The sequence below is a fragment of the Podarcis filfolensis genome, assembly GCF_964270895.1.
Source record: "Podarcis filfolensis genome assembly, chromosome: 4".
Taxonomy (NCBI): domain Eukaryota; kingdom Metazoa; phylum Chordata; class Lepidosauria; order Squamata; family Lacertidae; genus Podarcis; species Podarcis filfolensis.
The window spans coordinates 38,238,652-38,258,554 of record NC_139607.1 but is presented as its reverse complement, the minus strand read 5'-3'; the positions used below and the strand labels follow the sequence as shown (position 1 = coordinate 38,258,554).

General features: G+C 40.6%; 1 protein-coding gene across 2 annotated transcripts in view; it reads right to left on the bottom strand.

The window, feature by feature from the left end:
* The window catches only part of FRMPD4 (FERM and PDZ domain containing 4), a 216,760-nt gene extending 198,151 nt beyond the window's left edge, over positions 1-18,609 (bottom strand). For both annotated transcript variants that reach the window (XM_083612102.1, XM_083612099.1), the window contains exon 1: positions 18,173-18,609. In XM_083612102.1, the coding sequence (XP_083468228.1) occupies positions 18,173-18,213 (41 nt within the window). In that variant the 5' untranslated portion in view covers positions 18,214-18,609. The remainder of the gene's footprint in view (positions 1-18,172) is intronic.
* Between the last annotated feature and the right edge of the window lie 1,294 nt (positions 18,610-19,903).

Genomic DNA, 19,903 nt, shown 5'->3' with positions numbered 1-19,903 from the left:
AGCGTCAACGAAGTGCATTATTTTACCAACAGAGATTATTGGTGAGGGACTTTGAGTCCAAATAATACTACTGCTACCACTACTGCTGCTATTTCTCTCCCCTCCCCCAACTCAATAGTCTGTTTTTATACTCTACAACTTAGGCCTTTTAAATAAACCACAATCAACCACAACCATAAATCAACTTAAAATCAAACATAATATTAGAAAAAGCTACTCCCTACACTAGTAATCTTAAATATAGAATTAAAGTGTTGCTGAGCGCTAACAGAAATGAAGGTTTGCCTCAATGCCAGACCTGGAAGTGGCAAACTTGACTGGCTTCTTTTTTGGACTCTGTCCCATCACCTACTGCTGACAGATGGGTAACAAACCAATAATATTCCCAAGCTCCACTGGCTATGCCAAATTTATTGTTATAAATGCTGATAAATGTTCTCTTTATCAGCAGCGAAATAAAAGCCAAAAACAAAAAACAAAACCTGAAGTAATTCTTGATAACATTTTTTTCTATCAGAAATTAAAAGCAATTCTCTGCTCCGTTTCAAATACGTCTTAAATAAGCAGAGAAAACAGATTTTTTATCTGAACTGACTCAAACATCAAAAAGCTTGAGGGTAGAAGTTGTTCGGCTTTTTTACTTTTCAATTAGGGTGATATGCTTCACTAGAGGTCTATTTTCAGAAAGCAATGTTTTCCGGTACTATAGTCTTCTCAAGTCCTTTTCGTAACAACTGTCAAATATTTTGACAGCTATGTTCTTTCGAGTGCTGTTCGATTTGGAATCAGATGCATTTTGTTTGGCCTTGTCCCGCAGTAAATGTGAACATTTATTATCTTTTCCAATCTACTAGAAAAGCTATTTCTGCAGGTTTTAGACGCCCATAGCAGTGAAAAGAGAGAACAATTCCTATATTGCACTGTGAAATTTTAGAAAGGCCTAGGCTAGAATATGCAGGTGCTACCAGGTAAAAAACTGTACGAGAAGGAAATCTGTCTTGCTGTTAAAATGTGTCCTATTGAAAGATGCTTCCAACATAAGAAAATATGTAAGGATCACAGTGAATTTTATTACAGCAAGAATGACTGCATTACATCAACCTTTCCTTAAACAAAAGTACTCGAAAAGGTTCCATCATTGTATTTTAAAAGGTACAGAACTATGAATCTATGATTAATAGGCCCAAAATATATAGAATATTCCAATGGAAATCTGGGAAACTTATGGGAAAGGACACACACATTTTCTTTAAGCATAGTTGGGAAAATAAGCAGTATGAATAGAAGTTATCCAGGCATATCCTGGAAGTGTAAAAAAGAAAGGGGAATTATGATATATGGTAGGAGCTGTAGTTTGGTTTAAAAAGAGGGAGGGAGGGGGAAAAGATCAAATGCATAATAATTCCTATAGCACGTTTTTGTTGGAGTGAGCTGGTTTGAAACTGCACCTGCCTAGCACTGCCAATTAACGACTGATTTGATTTTGATTTATTATATTTCTATGCCGCTTTTTATTCAAATGAATCCCAAAGCGGCTGGCAAATACAGCATAAATCATATAGAGAAATTAACAAATCATCAATGAGAGAATTACAATCTAGGTAAAGGTAAAGGACCCCTGAATGGTTGAGTCAATCAAAGGCGACTATGGGATACAGCGCTCATCTCACTTCAGGCCGGGGGAGCCAGCGTTATTTCAAAGACAGCTTTCCGGGTCATGTGGCCAGCAGGACTAAACCACTGATGAGTATCAGAGCGCACAGAAATGCCAGATTCCAAGAGCTTGATATACAGCAAGGATCAAACTCTACCATGATGATGCTAAGTTCCATGTCTTTTGTTCCCAGTGACTTTGACCAATGCAGATAGGAAAGAGAGGTCCTGACTCTTTCCCCTTAAACCATTTCAACACTCAAAATCATCCCCTTTGATTGCTTTTGACTGGGGGTGGGGAGCAGCTAGAGAGGCATGATTTTGGGGAAAACCAACGCAAACCAGAAATGGGTAAGCATACCACTGCCCAGTACCAGTTTCCACATTTTTTTGCCTTAACTCCACTTTATTGGGGACAAATTACACATGACTAAGTATCACATGCAGTCTAGCCCTCAAAAGTCATACCAATATGACTCTACAAATTATCTTTTAGATGGAGAATTCATTTTGCTAACAGAACTCATTGCCATGAAGGCTCTATTGCAAATGGGATTTTTCTTCCAGATACTCTTTCAAACAAAACAAAAAGAATATATCCAAGTGACACCAACAAATTAGTTATAATATGTTGCTGATAATTAATGTCTACCTTCCCTTCACCACCTCCACCCTAAAAGACAAACTCTTATACCATATAGTGTTTGGGACACATGTTTTGAGGGGTGGGTGATTAAAACTAGTCTACTAAGCAAATTCCAGCATTCATTAATATGACAAACACCATGAACTAACAAGCTATCCTGATTACACAGTGTGGCTGAAATGAAGATTTGGCAGAATAAAGCTGATTGAGTGGGCTGAGGAGGGGAAAAAACTAATGAAGGGCAAAGAAAGTAGGGCACTATGAAAGAAAATCAAGCAGTTAAGTGTACTAGAAAAAGTGAAATAGCAAAGAGAGGAAAGCAACATGTTCCACATGATTGCTTTTGCACACAATAAAATGTGAAGGTCTCGCTGACGTATTCTGCAAGATCAGAGCATCTTCCTTCAAGGGTAGTACTTCTGCTGAAGAGACACCACATTCTGCAACTACCTATAACACAGAATTTTATACTGCAGAAAGGGCACTTTACCCCACTTCACACACCAACTAGTATTGTGTCCATCATATGAAATGTAATTGCTTGAGGGACAGGTACCTACTGGATATTGCCAACAAATGAATGAAAATAAATGAATCAATCCTCACTTCCCTGGCCTGTGCCTTTTTCTGAAGTTGCATTATTGTGCAAACCTATAAATATCTACTCAGAATTCAACCCCATTCAGTTCAAAGGTACTCACTCTCAGGCAAATGTCTATAGGACTGCATATACAATGTTTCTTTTAACATATTAAAAACAGAACATCCCTGTGCACTATCATAGCATAGAACAGGGCAGATAGCAGCAGTATTCAAAGATTTCAGAAGGAACAGAAATTAATTGACACTAGAGGAAACAATGTGACTTGAGGAGCTGCATTTTTAGCTGCCATTTGGGTTGGGATGTTGAGCAACTGGAATTCAAGTTACAAATAGGAGAGACCCTGCTAGAATATCCAGACGCCATATTTATCATTTATTGTAATGCAGGTTAGCACAACATTTGACCTATAATACCCAAATGGGGGCTTTTCTGGGGTTTCAAAATGGGTGTGTATTAAGAATCTGGTTGTCACAATACCTGGCTGGCAAGATACAATTGGCTTGGTGCAATACCAGGACAGGCCTGCTATAATGAGACTAATAGGTCATGAATTTAAACATAAAAGCATTAGTAGCAGCATAAATGGAAGAAATAGATTTCCCATAAAATGAGAAATATGTTCATTCATACAACTACACAGATGTCTGCAGAGAATGCAGTAGAATTCTCACTGTTAACATTATCTTCCATGTCATCAGATGTACATAATCATGACATGCATAATCATAATAATGACCTTTAACAGTGAACAAACTGATAGCATTTTTAAACAGCACATTATATTATGGTTTAAGGAAAGCCTTGGAAAGCCCAACCAGGCCATGATGTTTGTAGAAAAAATATTTCTATAATTTAATGGAATTTAAGGGAATTTAATATATAATTCTATATATTAATGGAAAAATAAAAAGATGCTGATGAAACAAAGTGAGATTTCAAGCTACTCTGTCGTGAAGGTTTTAACTTTCTCAAATATGATGAACCTTCAAAAAGTTGTTTCCTCAAATCACCTGTGATAAAATCCACATTATACAAATATAATGCTTACTTCTGAAAAAGTAAAAGTACACAAAATCTGTATTTCTTCGGGATTACATTCAATTAGACACAAGAGGCATGTTTAACACAACATTTGTATGCGGTATCAAAGGTGCATTCATTACCAGAGGTCTGCAAGAGAAAACAGTTGAAATGAGAAGCAGGAAACAGGAGGAGGAAGGCAGAGATGACCAGAGGTTGCTGGACCACAACATCCTTAGCCCAGGCTATGCTGTTTGAGGCTGACAGGAGTTGGAATTCAACCATAGCCCCTGAAGGTCCATAGGTTCCCCTTCCCTGAACTAGGGACATAAAATATTTGTTATATATTTCAACATATATAAATCCACACAAGAACCAAAGTGAAGTAGAAACACCAGTTAATCTTGACACTGAAAAATAGCATGCCGGAAGTTTATTTCAAATTATTGACCACACATATATTTTCCTTTCATAGCCAGGCCATCCAGCTTGCTTTATCAGCACAGAACTGTGTAACAAAGGTAAATTTAGCAGCTAAGCTTCCACACCCAATCCAACATACACTCTGTTCTACTAAGACACTCATCTCCTGCATCCTGCTTCCAGAGAAAAAGATAATGTCCATGCTGTGGTGTAACACTAAACCATGGTTTCACAGTGACTTTTCCCCCAGTTCATCATAACCACAGTTTGCTGATTTAGACAAAACAACAAGACACTGTTGAGTAAACATGGAAGCTTTTGGAGCCCTCCTGATAACCAGGCCAGAGGAGAAGAGAGGTGGTTAGAATGTGCAAGCCTAATATTAGCTTAGCCTCATACACATCTCACTAAACAATGTGATGCATGCGTGCATCTACTTTGTTAAAATATATTTGAATAATTTTTAGAATCTACAAAAGGCCAGGATGACACTTCCAGTGATCATGAAATTCCTAAAAAATCCTATGCTCCTAAGATCTCCCCTATCCTTTTCTACCCCTACTCAATTTTACCAAAATCCCACCACAGAATTATGCCTTAGAAGTTAAGCTTATGCCATCACACAATCAAACTCCAGGCATGACTATGACCACAATTTTTAGCTAGCACATCTACAGTTCTCTACAAAAAGTAATTAGATCAGTGATAAAATGGAACAGCACTAGGGCAAAACAAACAAAAACCTGATATCTCTCTCTCACACTCACACATATATATGGGCAGCTGCTGATTGGTTCATCCATTTGACTAGATAATGCTGAACATGAGGAATTCATCTTAAAAACCATAGACTATATTTTTAGTACTTATAGCATTAATGTTCTTTGTAATGATCTGCATGAAATATCGTAGTAAGTGCTGCATGAAATATCGTAGTAAGTACTTTACTGTATACTATATGAAGCTAAGATGGTTAAGGCAATCCTAAAAATCAATCCCTTGCTAGATTTTTGCATCAGCACCCTTATGCACTGGATTGCAAATCTTTCTAAGCTCCCTTTCTCCTAGGGTTTAAAAACCATAGTAGAGTGTGACAGTAGAAAAAACAAGGTACATGAATGGAAGCTGCACACAAAGCTGTAACAGAACTTACTCCCACTGAGTTGAAGCACATTTACCAGGGTTTGTAAACCTACCTAGAATTTGCTAGTGAAATATCTAAATGTACACACACACACACACACACTATACTAGAACAATTTGCTACAGATGAAAAAGAGAAAAGAAGCAGTGCCTCAGAAAAGTCCTTGCCATAAGTAACATTCTTGGATTTCTTCACCTTTTATAAAGCCTTCCGAACCTTGCAAGTCACACATAGCACTTGGGTTAAAATTATTTGTCTCAAAAAGTGCCATAGGACCACAATAGTTTGGCTGCAGGAACTCCTAATCCTCTGTTAGCTGCCCAGCAGCCCTCATGACAGTTATACTATCCTTAGAAATAGCTCCTTTATGGAAAGATCAGTACACACTTTCCACACCCCAGCAATGGCAGAGGTTAGGGTGCAAGGAAGTTCACATATCACTGTGAAATAACTTAAGAATTACAGTAACAATAGCAATTCCAGTCTAGCAACCATATAGATTCTAGGAGTCACACATTCACTGAAACAAAAGATCAGTGGGGCAAACCACCTATGGAAGAGGCAGGATATCCTTTGACAATAATCACGCCCCCCCCCCCGAAAACAATTATTCAAGGATCCATCCAAGATGCTTTAGATGTCTCTCACAAAAAGCGGAAGCGTCCCACAGAATATTTAACAACTCTTCACATTTCCTTCAGAAACCCTACATTAAAGGGTTGTGCACATTTTAAGGCAAGATGTGCAATGGGTAATTCTTAAATAATATCAGTTACAGATAGGTAGCCGTGTTGGTCTGCCATAGTCAAAACAAAAAAAAAAAATTTTTTCCCCTTCCAGTAGCACCTTAAAGACCAACTAAGTTAGTTCTTGGTATGAGCTTTCGTGTGCATGCACACTTCTTCAGATACACCACCCTTCTGAGTAATACCCCTCCCCACCTTCTCACTATATAGAAGGATCTGGCAACTTCTGTTTCAGTGTATCTGAAGAAGTGTGCATGCACACGAAAGCTCATACCAAGAACTAACTTAGTTGGTCTTTAAGGTGCTACTGGAAGGAAAAAAAAATTTTTTTTTTGTCTTAAATAATTTGTGAGCTAGTGAGTGAGATTTTTTTGTATAACTTTATTAATCAAAGTTTGGCGCAAGCTATAGAACAAAGGTGAAAGAAAATGTTTTTAACAAGCACTGATGAAAAATGATGCGAAATTCAAAGTCAAACCAGAAATAACTTTTCCCAGTTATTGGTGACTCATACCTTCTTAAGCCCTACTTTGGCTCGTTCATAAAAATTCCAATTAAAGTTTCATATGGCATATCTGGAACTGAATTTTTTATCTACAGTTTCCTTGAAAAATGGACTTAATATATTTAAAAAAAGTCTCTGGAGTCTCATTTGGAGTCTCCAAATAATTTCTACCAAGACTAAAAGGAATAATTCCTTGAAGATATGGGGAATTTAGTGAGCTTCTTACCCCTACCCCACATGTAGGCTATCAAGCAGTCCTACTTTCTAACAGCTTCCTTCTTCATAACTGCTTCACCTTTTTACCTGAATTTACCAGAACAATGTACCCATTCCCCCCTCTTTCAAGCTTTTGAAGTCCGCTAATTGCAGTAAAACCTAGAAGAAACTGGTTGTATCTAGCAGATATGCTGCTAAAAAGAAAACAGCATTTGCACCCTGAAACTTTACTTATAACGCCTTTATTATGAACGATTCCTCACCTGAGAGATGTTCTTCCTTTGCTCATAATCATTATTTGGCCCTGTTGTGGAAGCTCCAAAATTTTCTAGTAGCAATTTCCTTTGCAGACAACAGCATAATAATCCCCCCCCAGCTCCTTCAGAAAGAGAAACTCATTAATCCCTAGTGCTTAACAGGAAAATCTCCTGTTTAAAGAGCATCCTATCCCCCCCCCCCGCCGCCGCCCCATCCCAGGTCTTAAATCATTAGATAATGAAGAAATATTTAGGATGCATTGATGCCACTGGGACTAGAACAGCAGCTAACAGTAGATGGAGCCAGAGCCAATGACAGGTGGAGTCAAATAATTCTGGTTTTGTCTCCATTCCTCCTCCCTGCTATCTTCTACAAGGGCAACACTGAGATGAGGAAGTTGACAGCTAAGGTTTGGCTGTAAGTAAAAAGGCAGGACGGTGTGGGTGGCTAAGGGCAAACCAACATAGGTGGAGCACTCCCTCATTCACCCTAATGGATCAGCCTATACTACGGATGCTAATACCAGATTCTTCTCTATAGCATGCTCAATACATTTGTGCTTCCAACAGCTTTTAAAGATGAAAACAACTATGCCTGTCAACACACTGCCCAAAATCCCCCACCAACTCAACAGAGAACACAATAGACTTGTTCTGAATAAGGTGTCCCAAAGAACTGTGTCCAAGTGGAGAAATTCATAAGAATGGGACTTATGCGCATTAGCAGGTAAGCAAAAAAAGTAAGGAGGGCACAATTTTGAAGATTAGCTGCATATTAGGTAAGTGTTGGATGCTTGTTTCTTCGGGCTATACCTCCTATAATCTATATGAGAGTAACATAAACCTCATAATCTACATGAAGTGGTAGCATAAGTAAAATGTTTTCAGCCCTCCAAACAAATAAGCATTGAACAACATTCTGTTGCACTGCACAGGAAGCATAATCCAATGCATATTTACTGGGAAGCAACTAGAGATGGGAAGGCCAATTTTTCTGGTTTTTTTCCAGGCCTTCCCATCTCTAGAAGCAACTGAACTTGGGGCAGGAGGTTACTCTCCAACAACTGTATTTAGGATTGCATTCATAAAACGGGAAAGGCACCACAAGACCTCAAAGAATGAATTTATATGAGGATCTTACACTGACAAGCGTATACGGTTCGGATGTCTGGAATGCAAACAGTGCATTAACACTTGAGGGCATGGTTTTCAGACCTACAGGCATACATCAAATGGAATGACTGCTTGACTGACTGTTTTATATTGCATGAGTAAACTTTTTGTATTAGTATTATGAACCCAGTTGATATCGCGGTCAATACAGCAGGGATGGACCTTGGTGATATAGCGCCCTGTGCAAGACCAATATTTGACACACATACACACCTCACCCATCCCAAAGCTGCCTTTCCAGAGTCAGGTAAGGGAGGCGCCAGGCTTTGGAAAGGAGGAGTGAGGCTCTGGCAGGGTCATGGTGCCCTCGCGCCTCCTTTCCAGAACCTAACTAGGCTTTGAGAAGAAGCAAGGCAGTGCCCATTGGCCCCTGTAGCCTGTGCTGGGGAACCGGTTGTTCTGCCCTAAATCTGCCTCTGCTTCCAGTTCAAAGTGCCTGGCAAGGGTTGTATTGATTTCCAAAGCTATGCCGTTGAATAAATGCAATCTGTGATGGTTACAGCCGTACTGCTTGCAATCTTGACCCAGCTCTGTAGAGAAGGTGAATTTGGTTCTATTTTGCATTCAGCTGTTCTGCTGAACTCAATAGCAAAATTTCTTCAGACTAGTTGTCTTTTCCTTAAAATTAATTACACACTGTAACCCAAGCAGTAAAATTGTTCCAGAAGAACATAACTGCCCCAAGGCCAAAAGTATACAGTATGGCTTCTCTCATCCTTCTAAGTTTCTGCCTTAGGGTTGTTGCCTTCTTCCTCTGTGGATTATGAAAATTCACATCTACTTTCAATATATATTATATTTTACACTTTTAAAAAAATGTTGCATCTTCTGGCACTTGAGGAAACTCACCATGTTTACAAATAGGCCTAACACTTCAATTAAAGATACGTTAGGAGATTTATAATATGAGGGTTAGTTTATTAATTGATTAATAAGTTAAATATTTTTCAAAGTTATATATTATGCATTTCAGCTACATGAATTCAAGGTGGCTTACAGCACAGATGAGAAACAAATACAAATATATACAAATTGCATAATAAAATCAAAGTCTGATGTATGGGTGAGCTGATAAAAAGTGGGGAAATGAAAGATTCTACTGAACATGTTTGATCCTAATGAGCTTGTTCATACTCTGCTATTAATCCAATCCAAAATCTTCAACGTTTATCATTTAAATATAAAATTTTGAGGAACAATAATGCTATTATTTTTAGAACTTATCCAACTATCAAGCTGCAATCCTAAACCCCACTGAATTCAGCAAAACGTTCTTCTGAGTAGGCGTGGTTAGGACTGTGTTATTTATAATTATTGTGTTGTTACTTTTATTTATTCACATTTATCTTTGCTATCTCCTAAACTAGGAAAAGACTGAAGTTGAGTTTCAGAAAACACTAAAGCATTTGTAAAAGTTTATTGAAGGTTTGGTCAGCATATTTTATGATGTTTCCATTGCAGTATATACTCTTAAGCACACTCAGGGGAATTTCAGTTCAGCTCAGGGAGACTTCTGAAAAAGCTTGCACCATATAGGTTCTAAATGAAAGTGATTTCCCTTCCCAATTCTTCTTAGCAGTGGAGATCATCTGCTTAGATGTCAGCCAGTTGGTGCTTTTGTGCAGGGTCATGTGCTTATCTTGCATACATTTGATTGGTGTAGAGAGACGCCAAGAGCTGTACATACTGCATTTCATGGTGTTCTACTCCCATATTACATTTTTTCCCTCTACAATCATGCAACATTAGACACATACACGACAGAGAATGAGCTCCCATGCATCATTTTGTGGCCCTATTCCACAGCTGCTCATGCCACCATAAATTGGATAAGGTGCTGTGGAGCATGTTACTCCAAGGAAACTGCAGACAAGAGAAGGAGGGCTCTTTAAGCAATGATGTCCCTCAACTGTATATAAACATATCTAAAGAGTAGCCCTACTTGTTTGAAGAGTCCCTTTTTTCTACCTTTTCATATTTGATCTTGCGCATTAATTCACTTTATACATAGTAATGCACTGTCAGTTTAGAGAATAAAGAGCGGATCTTTACATGTATCCACTCTAGGTTTTTGTGTTTTTTTTACTTTCATCACTTAGATGCTAAATTGTGATATACACAGTAATCCCTATTTCAGAAAATTGTTGAGAATGCAATAGAACATCAATTCTTTCCAGCAGACCTGAGAATATCTACAATCCATTTATAATTTCAGGCTCAGGCTTAAAATACAATTGGCTGGCATACCATAATAACTGAAAATGACACTAAATAAGAAAAACCTACCTTCAAAGTGTCTCCATGTTACAGGCAATGAAAAGCACCCTTAGCACTAAAATCGTCTTGGCCAATTTAACAGTGCTAAGTGCAGAACAAATTGATCCTAAATAGAACCAAGCTCTTTCCTGGCATATGCCTACACTGAATAAAATCCAGCAAATCCCATGCAACCCTTTCCCCTCTTTATCAAGCATTCCATAATGGTCAGGCTAGATTTAAATGCTATCATATAATGCTTGAACCAAATGGCACATAAAGTTGGCAGTAAAATCCCAGTTAGTTCAAAGTCACTGGTCAAATATGTCCCCTTCTAGCATTGCAGAAGACCCATTCTCAACTACTGAATGACAGCAGTGTGTGGAAATGAAAGAAGGCTAAACAACATAGCCCTTTGGGGCTAAATTTGCTTATAAACTTATTTATGTCATGTTTTCAAGCACCACTCACACAAGATGGCTTCCATATAAGAAAAACACAAAACAAACCAGAGAATTTTAGGTGGCAACACAAAAAAGAAAACACAGGGCGGTTCAAAATAAAGCATCAGTAGATATTCTAGCAGCTGAAAAATTAAACATTTAAAAAAAGTTCTTTTATGTGTGCTCATAAAATAAAAGTCTAAATCAGGAAAAAGCAGCCCAAAAGAAATAATTTTCCAAAGCTCACTTAAAGATTTGCACAGCTGAAGATCTGCAGAGTTCTACACTTCCATGGAAAGGGAGTTCTGTAATCTTGGAGTCACGACAAAAAAGGTCTTGTTTTTCATTTTTTAACTTCACAAAAAGTTTTGGCACCACAACTTTAAGAAATACAATTAAAGGCTTTATCTTCACTATCCTTTAAATACAACATACGGTATATGGTACACCAACAAGATACAACAAGATACAAGATACAACTTAGAATGTCATGCTACATGCACAAAGCTTCAATGTTGAGCATTCTAGAGCACTTCTTCAGTTTAACAAGTAATGTGTGTGTAGTTTATTTAGCAACTGGAGACAGAAATGCTTCAAGATAAATCCAGCATAAACAGCAGCTACTCAGAAGCAAGTCCCATTGCATTCTTTGGGGCTAACTCCCACATAAATAACTTAGCGTAGGATTGTAGATTTAAACTACAATCCTACATGCAATTTCCTGGAAGTAGGTTCAACTGAACTCAACTCTAAATAAACAAACCATGTGATAGGACTTTAACAGTGCAATCTACATAGCAAAATATATCTTTCATCAAAACTCCCTAGCTTGTATCTATAGAGAGAAGTTGCATTGGTGCTGCTACAGCAGTTTATAAACAGCCGCTCCACCTGGGAAAACTAATAAACTGGAAAAGTTGTTGTTTCTTCTTTTTTTTTTTGAGTCACTACTGTGTCATTAATTAAGTATTAATTATGTGTGGGCAGGTAATCAACTACCAATTTCAATTGTATTCGCAAAGCTTAATTATGTCCAGAATATTGCCATGTCTGAATGAAGGCTTTCAAAACAACTGAATGAGGGAAGAGGGTCACCCCAAACCACTTCTGCTTCCAGAGACATCAAGGGGGCATCTGACCCAGGCTTCATTCCCTGTGTCAAGTCATTAACACCGCCAGCAGTTTTCCTTTCTCTAAAGACACGTTTTACTTTAGTTTTAATAGAAACAATTTTATAAATCCAAACACAAGCAAACTGGCCACTGAAATTAGCTTTATGTTCCCTCAAAAGAAGATATGTGGTTAATTCCATTATGCAGAAAAATAAAATGCGATCAGTTGTGAAGTTATTCCTGGGCCATAGGGGGGAAAGCATTTACAGTACTTAAAACATGTTCTCATATATGCATACTGTTTGTTTGTTTGTTTGTTTGTTTGTTTGTTTGTTTGTTTACTTACTTATTTATTTACTTAATCAATCTCCATAGCTCAGTAGCAGAGCACATGCTTTGTATGCAGAAAGTCCCATGTTTGATCTCTGGCATCTCCAGTAAGATTTGGGAAAGTCTCTGGTCTAAAATCCTTGACTGTTACTGTTATTCTAGACTAGATGGATCAACAATTTGACTTGATATAAGGCAACATGTGCAATGTGACACAAAGGCAACTGTATTCATCACAACTTGCTACAGAAAAAATTCTTCCTGTTTTATGGTCCTAAAATGGTAGAAAACTACCCATGAAATGATAGAAGACTGCAAGATCTCAGATCAACTATCCTAAAAAAAAATAAGGGTCTGCTGCTTAAATTCCACAGAAACTTGGGAGTAAGCATCATTAAAAACCAATGCATTTGAGTTCAAGTAATTTGAATTAGCCTGCTGGTAAGGAACAATCTTGTACTCCACACCACCAGACAACACTTAACAAAGCTAAAATTTTAGGCAAAAAAGAGACCATTTTTACAAATATTGGTATTTGTAGATGAACACAACCAGTTCACATACGGAAGTTTTTTGTTTTTTTAAAGATATTTATTGAAATTTTCAAAAAATAAAGAAAAAACCAAAAAATAAAAATAAAAATAAAAAAACACACATATAATTACATTCCTTTCTTTCAATAACATATTTCCTTGACTTCCCCACACCTCCCCTTCTTGTATTCCAATTCAATTTTTAGTTCAGCGAGTTCTTATCCCCAAATTTTACCTTATTATATTTAAATCCTTTTGGTTAACCAATTTTAACATAAACCTCAGTCTTTATGCATCAGTACTTATTCTTAATACCTTTTTCTAAGATCGCCCCAATTCCCTTTCACGAGTTCCCCATTTTAATATAAGTAACAAAACAAAGTATATAGAAACAAAGTATAATTGTACAGCCTTTGGATACCCAAAACCCCACTCCCCGCCTTTCCCGGTTTCAAGCTCCAACAAATGTCCATCAGTCTATCTGCTGTCAGCCTGGTGACCTCACATCCGAGGCTCTTAAGTCTCTCTCATTTCCTCTCTGCCGGTTTTTTTGATAGTCCTTTATATTAAACACCAAATCTCGGAGAAGCTCTGTCCCAATAAGGTCCATGTTTCTTCCAGCCAGACCTCCATATTTAAAATTGTAGTCCAAATCTTGTTTCTTACTTCTTTTAAGTCCAAATGTCCCAGAAACTCCAGCTTCCACTTTAGTCAGGTTTGTAATCCATAAGTCTTCAGATCTCCACATGAGGAGATCTCTCCATTCCTCATTCTTCCATTCAAACCAGATTTTCATAATCTCAATCTTCTTTTCCTTTATATCCATCTTAGCAGGCCTCTGGCTCTCCTTAATCATCTGCGACATTATAGCTCCTCCTTCCTTTCCCTCTAAATTATCATGTATCTCTTTCCCCACTTTCTCAAATTTCTCGGATTTCTTTTCTTGTTCAGCTGCAAAAAATTTTAGCTCAGATACAAAATCTTTTTGTTCTGATATAAAGACTTGAGTCAAGTCCCTTCCAGTTTCAGCAAGTTTATTTACTGTTTCATTCAATGTTGTAACATTTATAGCCAAAACATTGCTTTGTTCTTGAAATTTTCCCAGAAGAAGAAAAGTCTTTTCCAGTTCAATCAGTATTTTTCCACTTACAGCCATTCTTGTAATGTCCCAGAGCCCCCTCTAGAGGAGTTCTGGTTACTTAGTATTCCTTCCAGTTCCAATCCAAAAGTCAAAATAACTTTTTATCTTTATTTTCAACAATTTATTACCTGAATGTAACAAATATAACCAGCCGTGGCAACAGAAACAAAGTTCTCTTTTTTCCCCCAGCTTTGACAACTAGTTTGACAGCTGTCAAAATCTTCTATGTCTCTTCAACAGGCTCTCTCACGGATCGCTCCCGGGTCCTGGGGGGGGGGTGACGGTTCCACTCTCAAAATTAACTCTTATCCTCCAGCAAAGTCACTTATACTGCCAAAACGTGAAATTAATTACTTTTATCCTCTCAAGAAGAAGGTGTTCTCTCAACCTTAGTTATCTAGTCCTTGCTTTAAGATGTTTACAAGACGGGGAGACGGACTTCCTCTTTGGCTTTCCCCGCTCGTGCCAAATCCAAAAAAGAAATTTTAAATCCAATTTCCGTATTACTCACGGGTTGTTACTTTTAGTCCAAATGTTCAAAGGAAGAAGTCAGCGCTCTCCGACCATGGCATGCGGCTTCACTCCGTAGGGGGAGCAGTCGACTCACAGCACCGCGCGTCTCCCTGTCCCCCGTTCCGAAGCCTTTAAAAAGGCTCCTTCGCGGGTCGGGGGGCGCAAATGGTGCCCGCCGAGTCACCAGGTCCACAGGCTTCAGCGCCTGTGGTTTCTGAGGGTCCCCGCGTCGCCGCCGCGGCAGGACCCGTCCCCTACTGAGCAGATTCCCTCCGGAGCTCGGAGGGAATCCGCCATTAGTCGATCGCGCTGAACCCGGAAGTCTCCACATACGGAAGTTTTTATCCTAATTCACAGGTGCTCCTTGCATATGAAGAAGACTGTCCACGGTAATTGATAAATTTATTTATTATTTATTAAATTTATATACTGCCCTATACCCGCAGGTCTCAGGGCAGTTTACAGAATAAAATCACAATATAAAACCACAAAATCCATAATCAAAATACAAAAACCAATCCAATAACCCCTCCCTGCAAAAAAACCCCCACATTTTAAAAGGGCATAGGATGTCAACTGACAGACCTTCTAATGCCATGACTATAACAGTTATCACTTGAAGTGATCCTTTGTCTTAAAGAATAATTCATCAGCTTTTTTATTATTAAACGTGTTTCATGCACAAAAAATCAGAAATAGGCCTTACGGGTTAGCACAATCCTGCATCTGAGTTCAACTCTGTTTTCTCCCATCTAAGTATGTATAGGATAACTGCATTGTGAGGGATCAGTCTCACATCTGAATCCATGTACAAGCCTGAGAACAAACTAGAATTCTAATTGTACACACACTTATGTGAGCATACGTCCCACCGATTTAAATTAAATTTATGTCAAAGTAAATATGCTTAGAATTTTGACGTACACACAACAAGGAACAACTAGCAAAATGCCTACCAAATGATGGAAGTGTGTGTTCATGGAAACATGGCCATAAAAAGACTACTTCTGATCTGACAGGCAAGTGCCACCCTCAATTCATACTTCCTGAGGACTTTGCCCCACATTTTCCCATGACTTCCCCTGTCTCAAGTCCTCCTCCCATAGAATTTTTGCTTCCACCATTCTTCTTTGCCCCTCATCCACCACCTCATCTGCTCTCCTTCAGTCAGGTCTCTGCTGTCCCCCACATCTTCATTGTTGCTTTGCTCCCCTCTACCTCTAAGTTTTCTCCTCCTTTTCTGGATTTTCATCCAATTTTTAGTCAATTGATCCCCATTATTCAAATTCAGATGACTGCACTATTAACCACCACCATCAAATTTGATGATCATAAAATATTATACATCTTGAACAAGGAATACCAGATGTATTTTAGGAGCCAATTTATACATCTAAATTTTCCCCCTGATGTATTTCTATCTATAGATTTTTAGAGTATGCAAATCTTAGGATGGGATCAGGCGTTCCATTATACACATAAGTGTTATAATTATCATTTATGACTCTGAAAGCATAAAATGGATATAATCCACTATCATAAGGTTGCACATCATAGGTCAGGTCCTTTCATAACGTTAAGCAACTTTGCAAATATCATATGAGAGGCATAGCTTCAAACCTGATTATTACCTCACCCTCAGAAGGCCATTTATAGTATACCAAAGTAGCTTCTGAGATGGATAACCACACAGCTAAAAACCTTAGCAATTGACACAGGAAGATGTAATGGGGATATTTTGGGTAGAAATACTTTGAAAATACTGAGGGCGGGTATAAAGACAATGAATTTTTTTGTTGCTTTTACTGGAGAGGCAGCTTGGCTTAATATGGTTTCACACCTGTGGCATTTTCCAACTTTAGTACACACTGTACTATAAAGGAACCATTTGTCAATTTGGCAGGTGCACAACCTGTAAGACCCTGATATAACGTATCCGCTTTTTACAGTGGTACCTCGAGTTACAAACACCTCAGGTTACAAACTCCGCTAACCTGGAAGAGTTACCTCGAGTTGAGAACTTTGCCCCAGGATAAGAACGGAAATTGTGTGCTGGTGGTGCAGCGGCAGCAAGAGGCCCCATCAGCGAAAGCACGCCTCTAGTTAAGTACGATTTCAGGTTAAGAATGGATCTCTGGAACGAATTAAGTTCGTAACTAGAGGTACCACTGTACTTCTGCAACAAGAGTTTTCTTCTTTGACTACATCTCATTCCAGTCAGAACCTCAGAAATGGCTAAAGACCAGTGGTAAATATGGCATGTTAACCAGCATATATGACCACAGTAGCAACTCGGAGTGTGTTGCAATCTAAAGTAAACTCTTTAGTAAGATTATCCTTATCAAAAACCATGAAAGTGGTGGATCACTTTCACACCACAACCTTGAGAATGTCTGTGGTTTCCATAACACCTTTCCCCCAAGAAAGCCTAGTCCTGTTTTTTAACAACAATGAAATGGCTTTCAATGGTCTCAGCTTGCTTGTGCATGCATATCTCTGGGTAGCCTTAGGCCTAACTTTTCTCTAAAGAGCTTTCCTTTCTACAGCAATAGATCAACATTCAGCTACTATTGGGAGAAGAGAAGAGGGAGGTGGAATGTATCAGACACATAAATTCATCCTCTGGAAAGATGCATTTTCCACCTGCTGTGCTAAGTAAGGACACAATTAACTCCTCATCACTGATCAGCTGGTACCAATGCAAGGCAGAACTGAAAGTCGTGAGCATTGGTACACATCTTCTCTTAAAAAAAAGCCACAACTCTTAGTGCGCAACATTTCTAATTTACTAATGCCAGCTTGATAACCAAGGAGCCACCACCACAGTTCAGTAACCAAGTTGGGGGTAGCTAGTTAACCAAGACCGGATTGCAAGTTAATTCACAAGATTTCTAAAAACTATATAATGCTTTCCGTAAAATTGTGGATCCACTTTCCTTCTCATCCAAGCAGGTCTTCAGGGCATCTGAATTAAGGCTGGGGAGGGGTTTTCTCCACCTAGGGTCACCCTACCAGCTTTTGGAGTGCTGGTGCGGGAATCGCCCACGAACTAAAGAGGACCTACACCTGGAGCTCAGCCAAAGAGTTCTGACACCACTGTCCAAGCCCCCCAAGCCCACGTTCCCCTGTCGAGGAGCATCGTCAACATGATGATCCATGCAGCGCACATAGGGAGCCGCTGGCTGCATGACAGGAGCCCAGAGCAGCTGCCTCGGGCGGGAGGAGGGAGGGGGCGCCCTCCGCCAGCAAACGCAGGACCTCCGCTGGAGCGGCGAGGAAGTTGAAGGGGCTTCGCGGACTCACCTCTCACTCCCTTCCGTTTCTCCAGCGCCAAACGCCCAGCATCGCCCCAAATGGACCAGAGAGACCAAGAGAGGAGGAGGAGGAGGCAGCAGCAGCAGCTGAAAGAATTCGAGACAACCTAAGAAAGACCCAGTGAAGAGAGGGAAGGACCTACCCGGAGAGCTTGGCAATCTTGACAAAGCTAAACACATCCATCCATGCAGCCGCCGGAGCTCTGCCTCGCTTCGTGCCCCGCTCGCCCGCTCACTCCAGCAGCAGCTCCATGCCAGGAAGCAGGGGAGGCATGGCTCGTCTCTTCCAGCACCAGCAGCAATCCTTGCCTCGGTAGAAGGAGCTGGCGACGAAGGCGGTGGCGGTGGCTGCTGCTGCTGCTGCTCCTACCCCCCTCCGGCCGCGAGCTGAGCGTGCAGCATCTCCCAGCGGCGGCACCATCGATAGCAATGAAACTGCTGCTGCTGCCGCCGCCGCCGCCTGAGCTGCTAGCTTGCTTGCTTGCTTCCCCGCGCACGCGCGCCCCCGTCAGCCCGGCCAGCTCTGGGACTAAGCGGGCGAGGCGTCAGGCCGGCTAGGCGAAGGGAGGAAGCGCCTCCGCGTCTGCGCAGAGGCCCGCTCGGCGCAGCAACGAAGCCGACAGCCTCCTTGCCGTGGCGCGAGCGAGCAGCCTCCTCTCAGGGGGCGGGAAAAAAAGGCGCCTCGCGCGGCCCGGAGCCTCAACAGCTGGGGAAGCAGCAGCTGTTGCTAATCCCGTGCACCTGCCGACGGGGCCCACCAGCTGCCTCGCGCCCGCCACTGCTTTCCCTCAGGCGCGCAGGGCTTCTGCTCCGTGGGGGCGGGAGGGCGGAGGCAGGATTCTCACTGTCATAGCAGCCCATGAGGCCATCTTGGAGGGGGCTGCTCAGTGGTGACACTTCGTGTGGGCACGGAGGCACACGGTGTTTCTCATTTGTTGCTGCAAGACACTCGCACCGTGGCAAGCAAGTCCCCGGGAGAGATGCAAGCGAGCCCCTTCTCAAAATGGAGCTGTGCTTGGAGATGCAAGATTGAGAGTCAACGGGCGCTGTACAAGCCAACTCCTAGGGGCCAAGCGGGGCAAGGGGGAAGCTTCCCCCCCCCTAAATAAATAAAAATAAAAATACTTAAGTGACTGGGGTGCTGCCCCCTAACAAAAATCCTGTCTATTCCCATGTGCCCCCCCATAAAATATTTTGAGGGTGCTTGGTGCTCCAAAGTTAATGGGCATTGCCATGCAAATGGTGTGCTTGCGCTGCATCTTGTGATTATGTGGTGCAGGGCTTACCTGCTCCCCCAATATTTTATTCACGTTGCCACCCCTGACAGGTGCTTTAGAGTGGTTACATACACTTCAGGTTACATATACTTCAGGTTACAGACTCCGCTAACCCAGAAATATTACCTTGGGTTAAGAACTTTGCTTTAGGATGAGAACAGAAATCGTGCTGCGGCGGCAGCGGGAGGCCCCATTAGCTAAAGTGGTACCTCAGGTTAAGAACAGTTTCAGGTTAAGAACGGATCTCCAGAATTAAGTACTTAGCCCGAGGTACCACTGTATTTTTAAGCACCCTGAGTGCTTCACAGCCTCTCTTTCATTTTGAAGGAAAAGCAGATCAGCAGCTCTTGCTGGTTGGGAAAGAGGATAGAAGCAGTAAAAACAACAACAATCCCTTCTTCCTCAGAGGGAAAGCAGTGTCAGGTGGAAAGAGCCCCAGTCAGGAATCCCATTAGAAGCCATCCCTGCTGGTTGCCACCTTGGGGAACAGCTGCAGCTTTGGATGGCGAAGGCCTCAGGTGGAGTCTCTGGCATCTCCAGCTAAGTTTGGGAGAGATACCCGCCTGGAATCTGGATTGGCCCCTGCCAGTCAGTGCT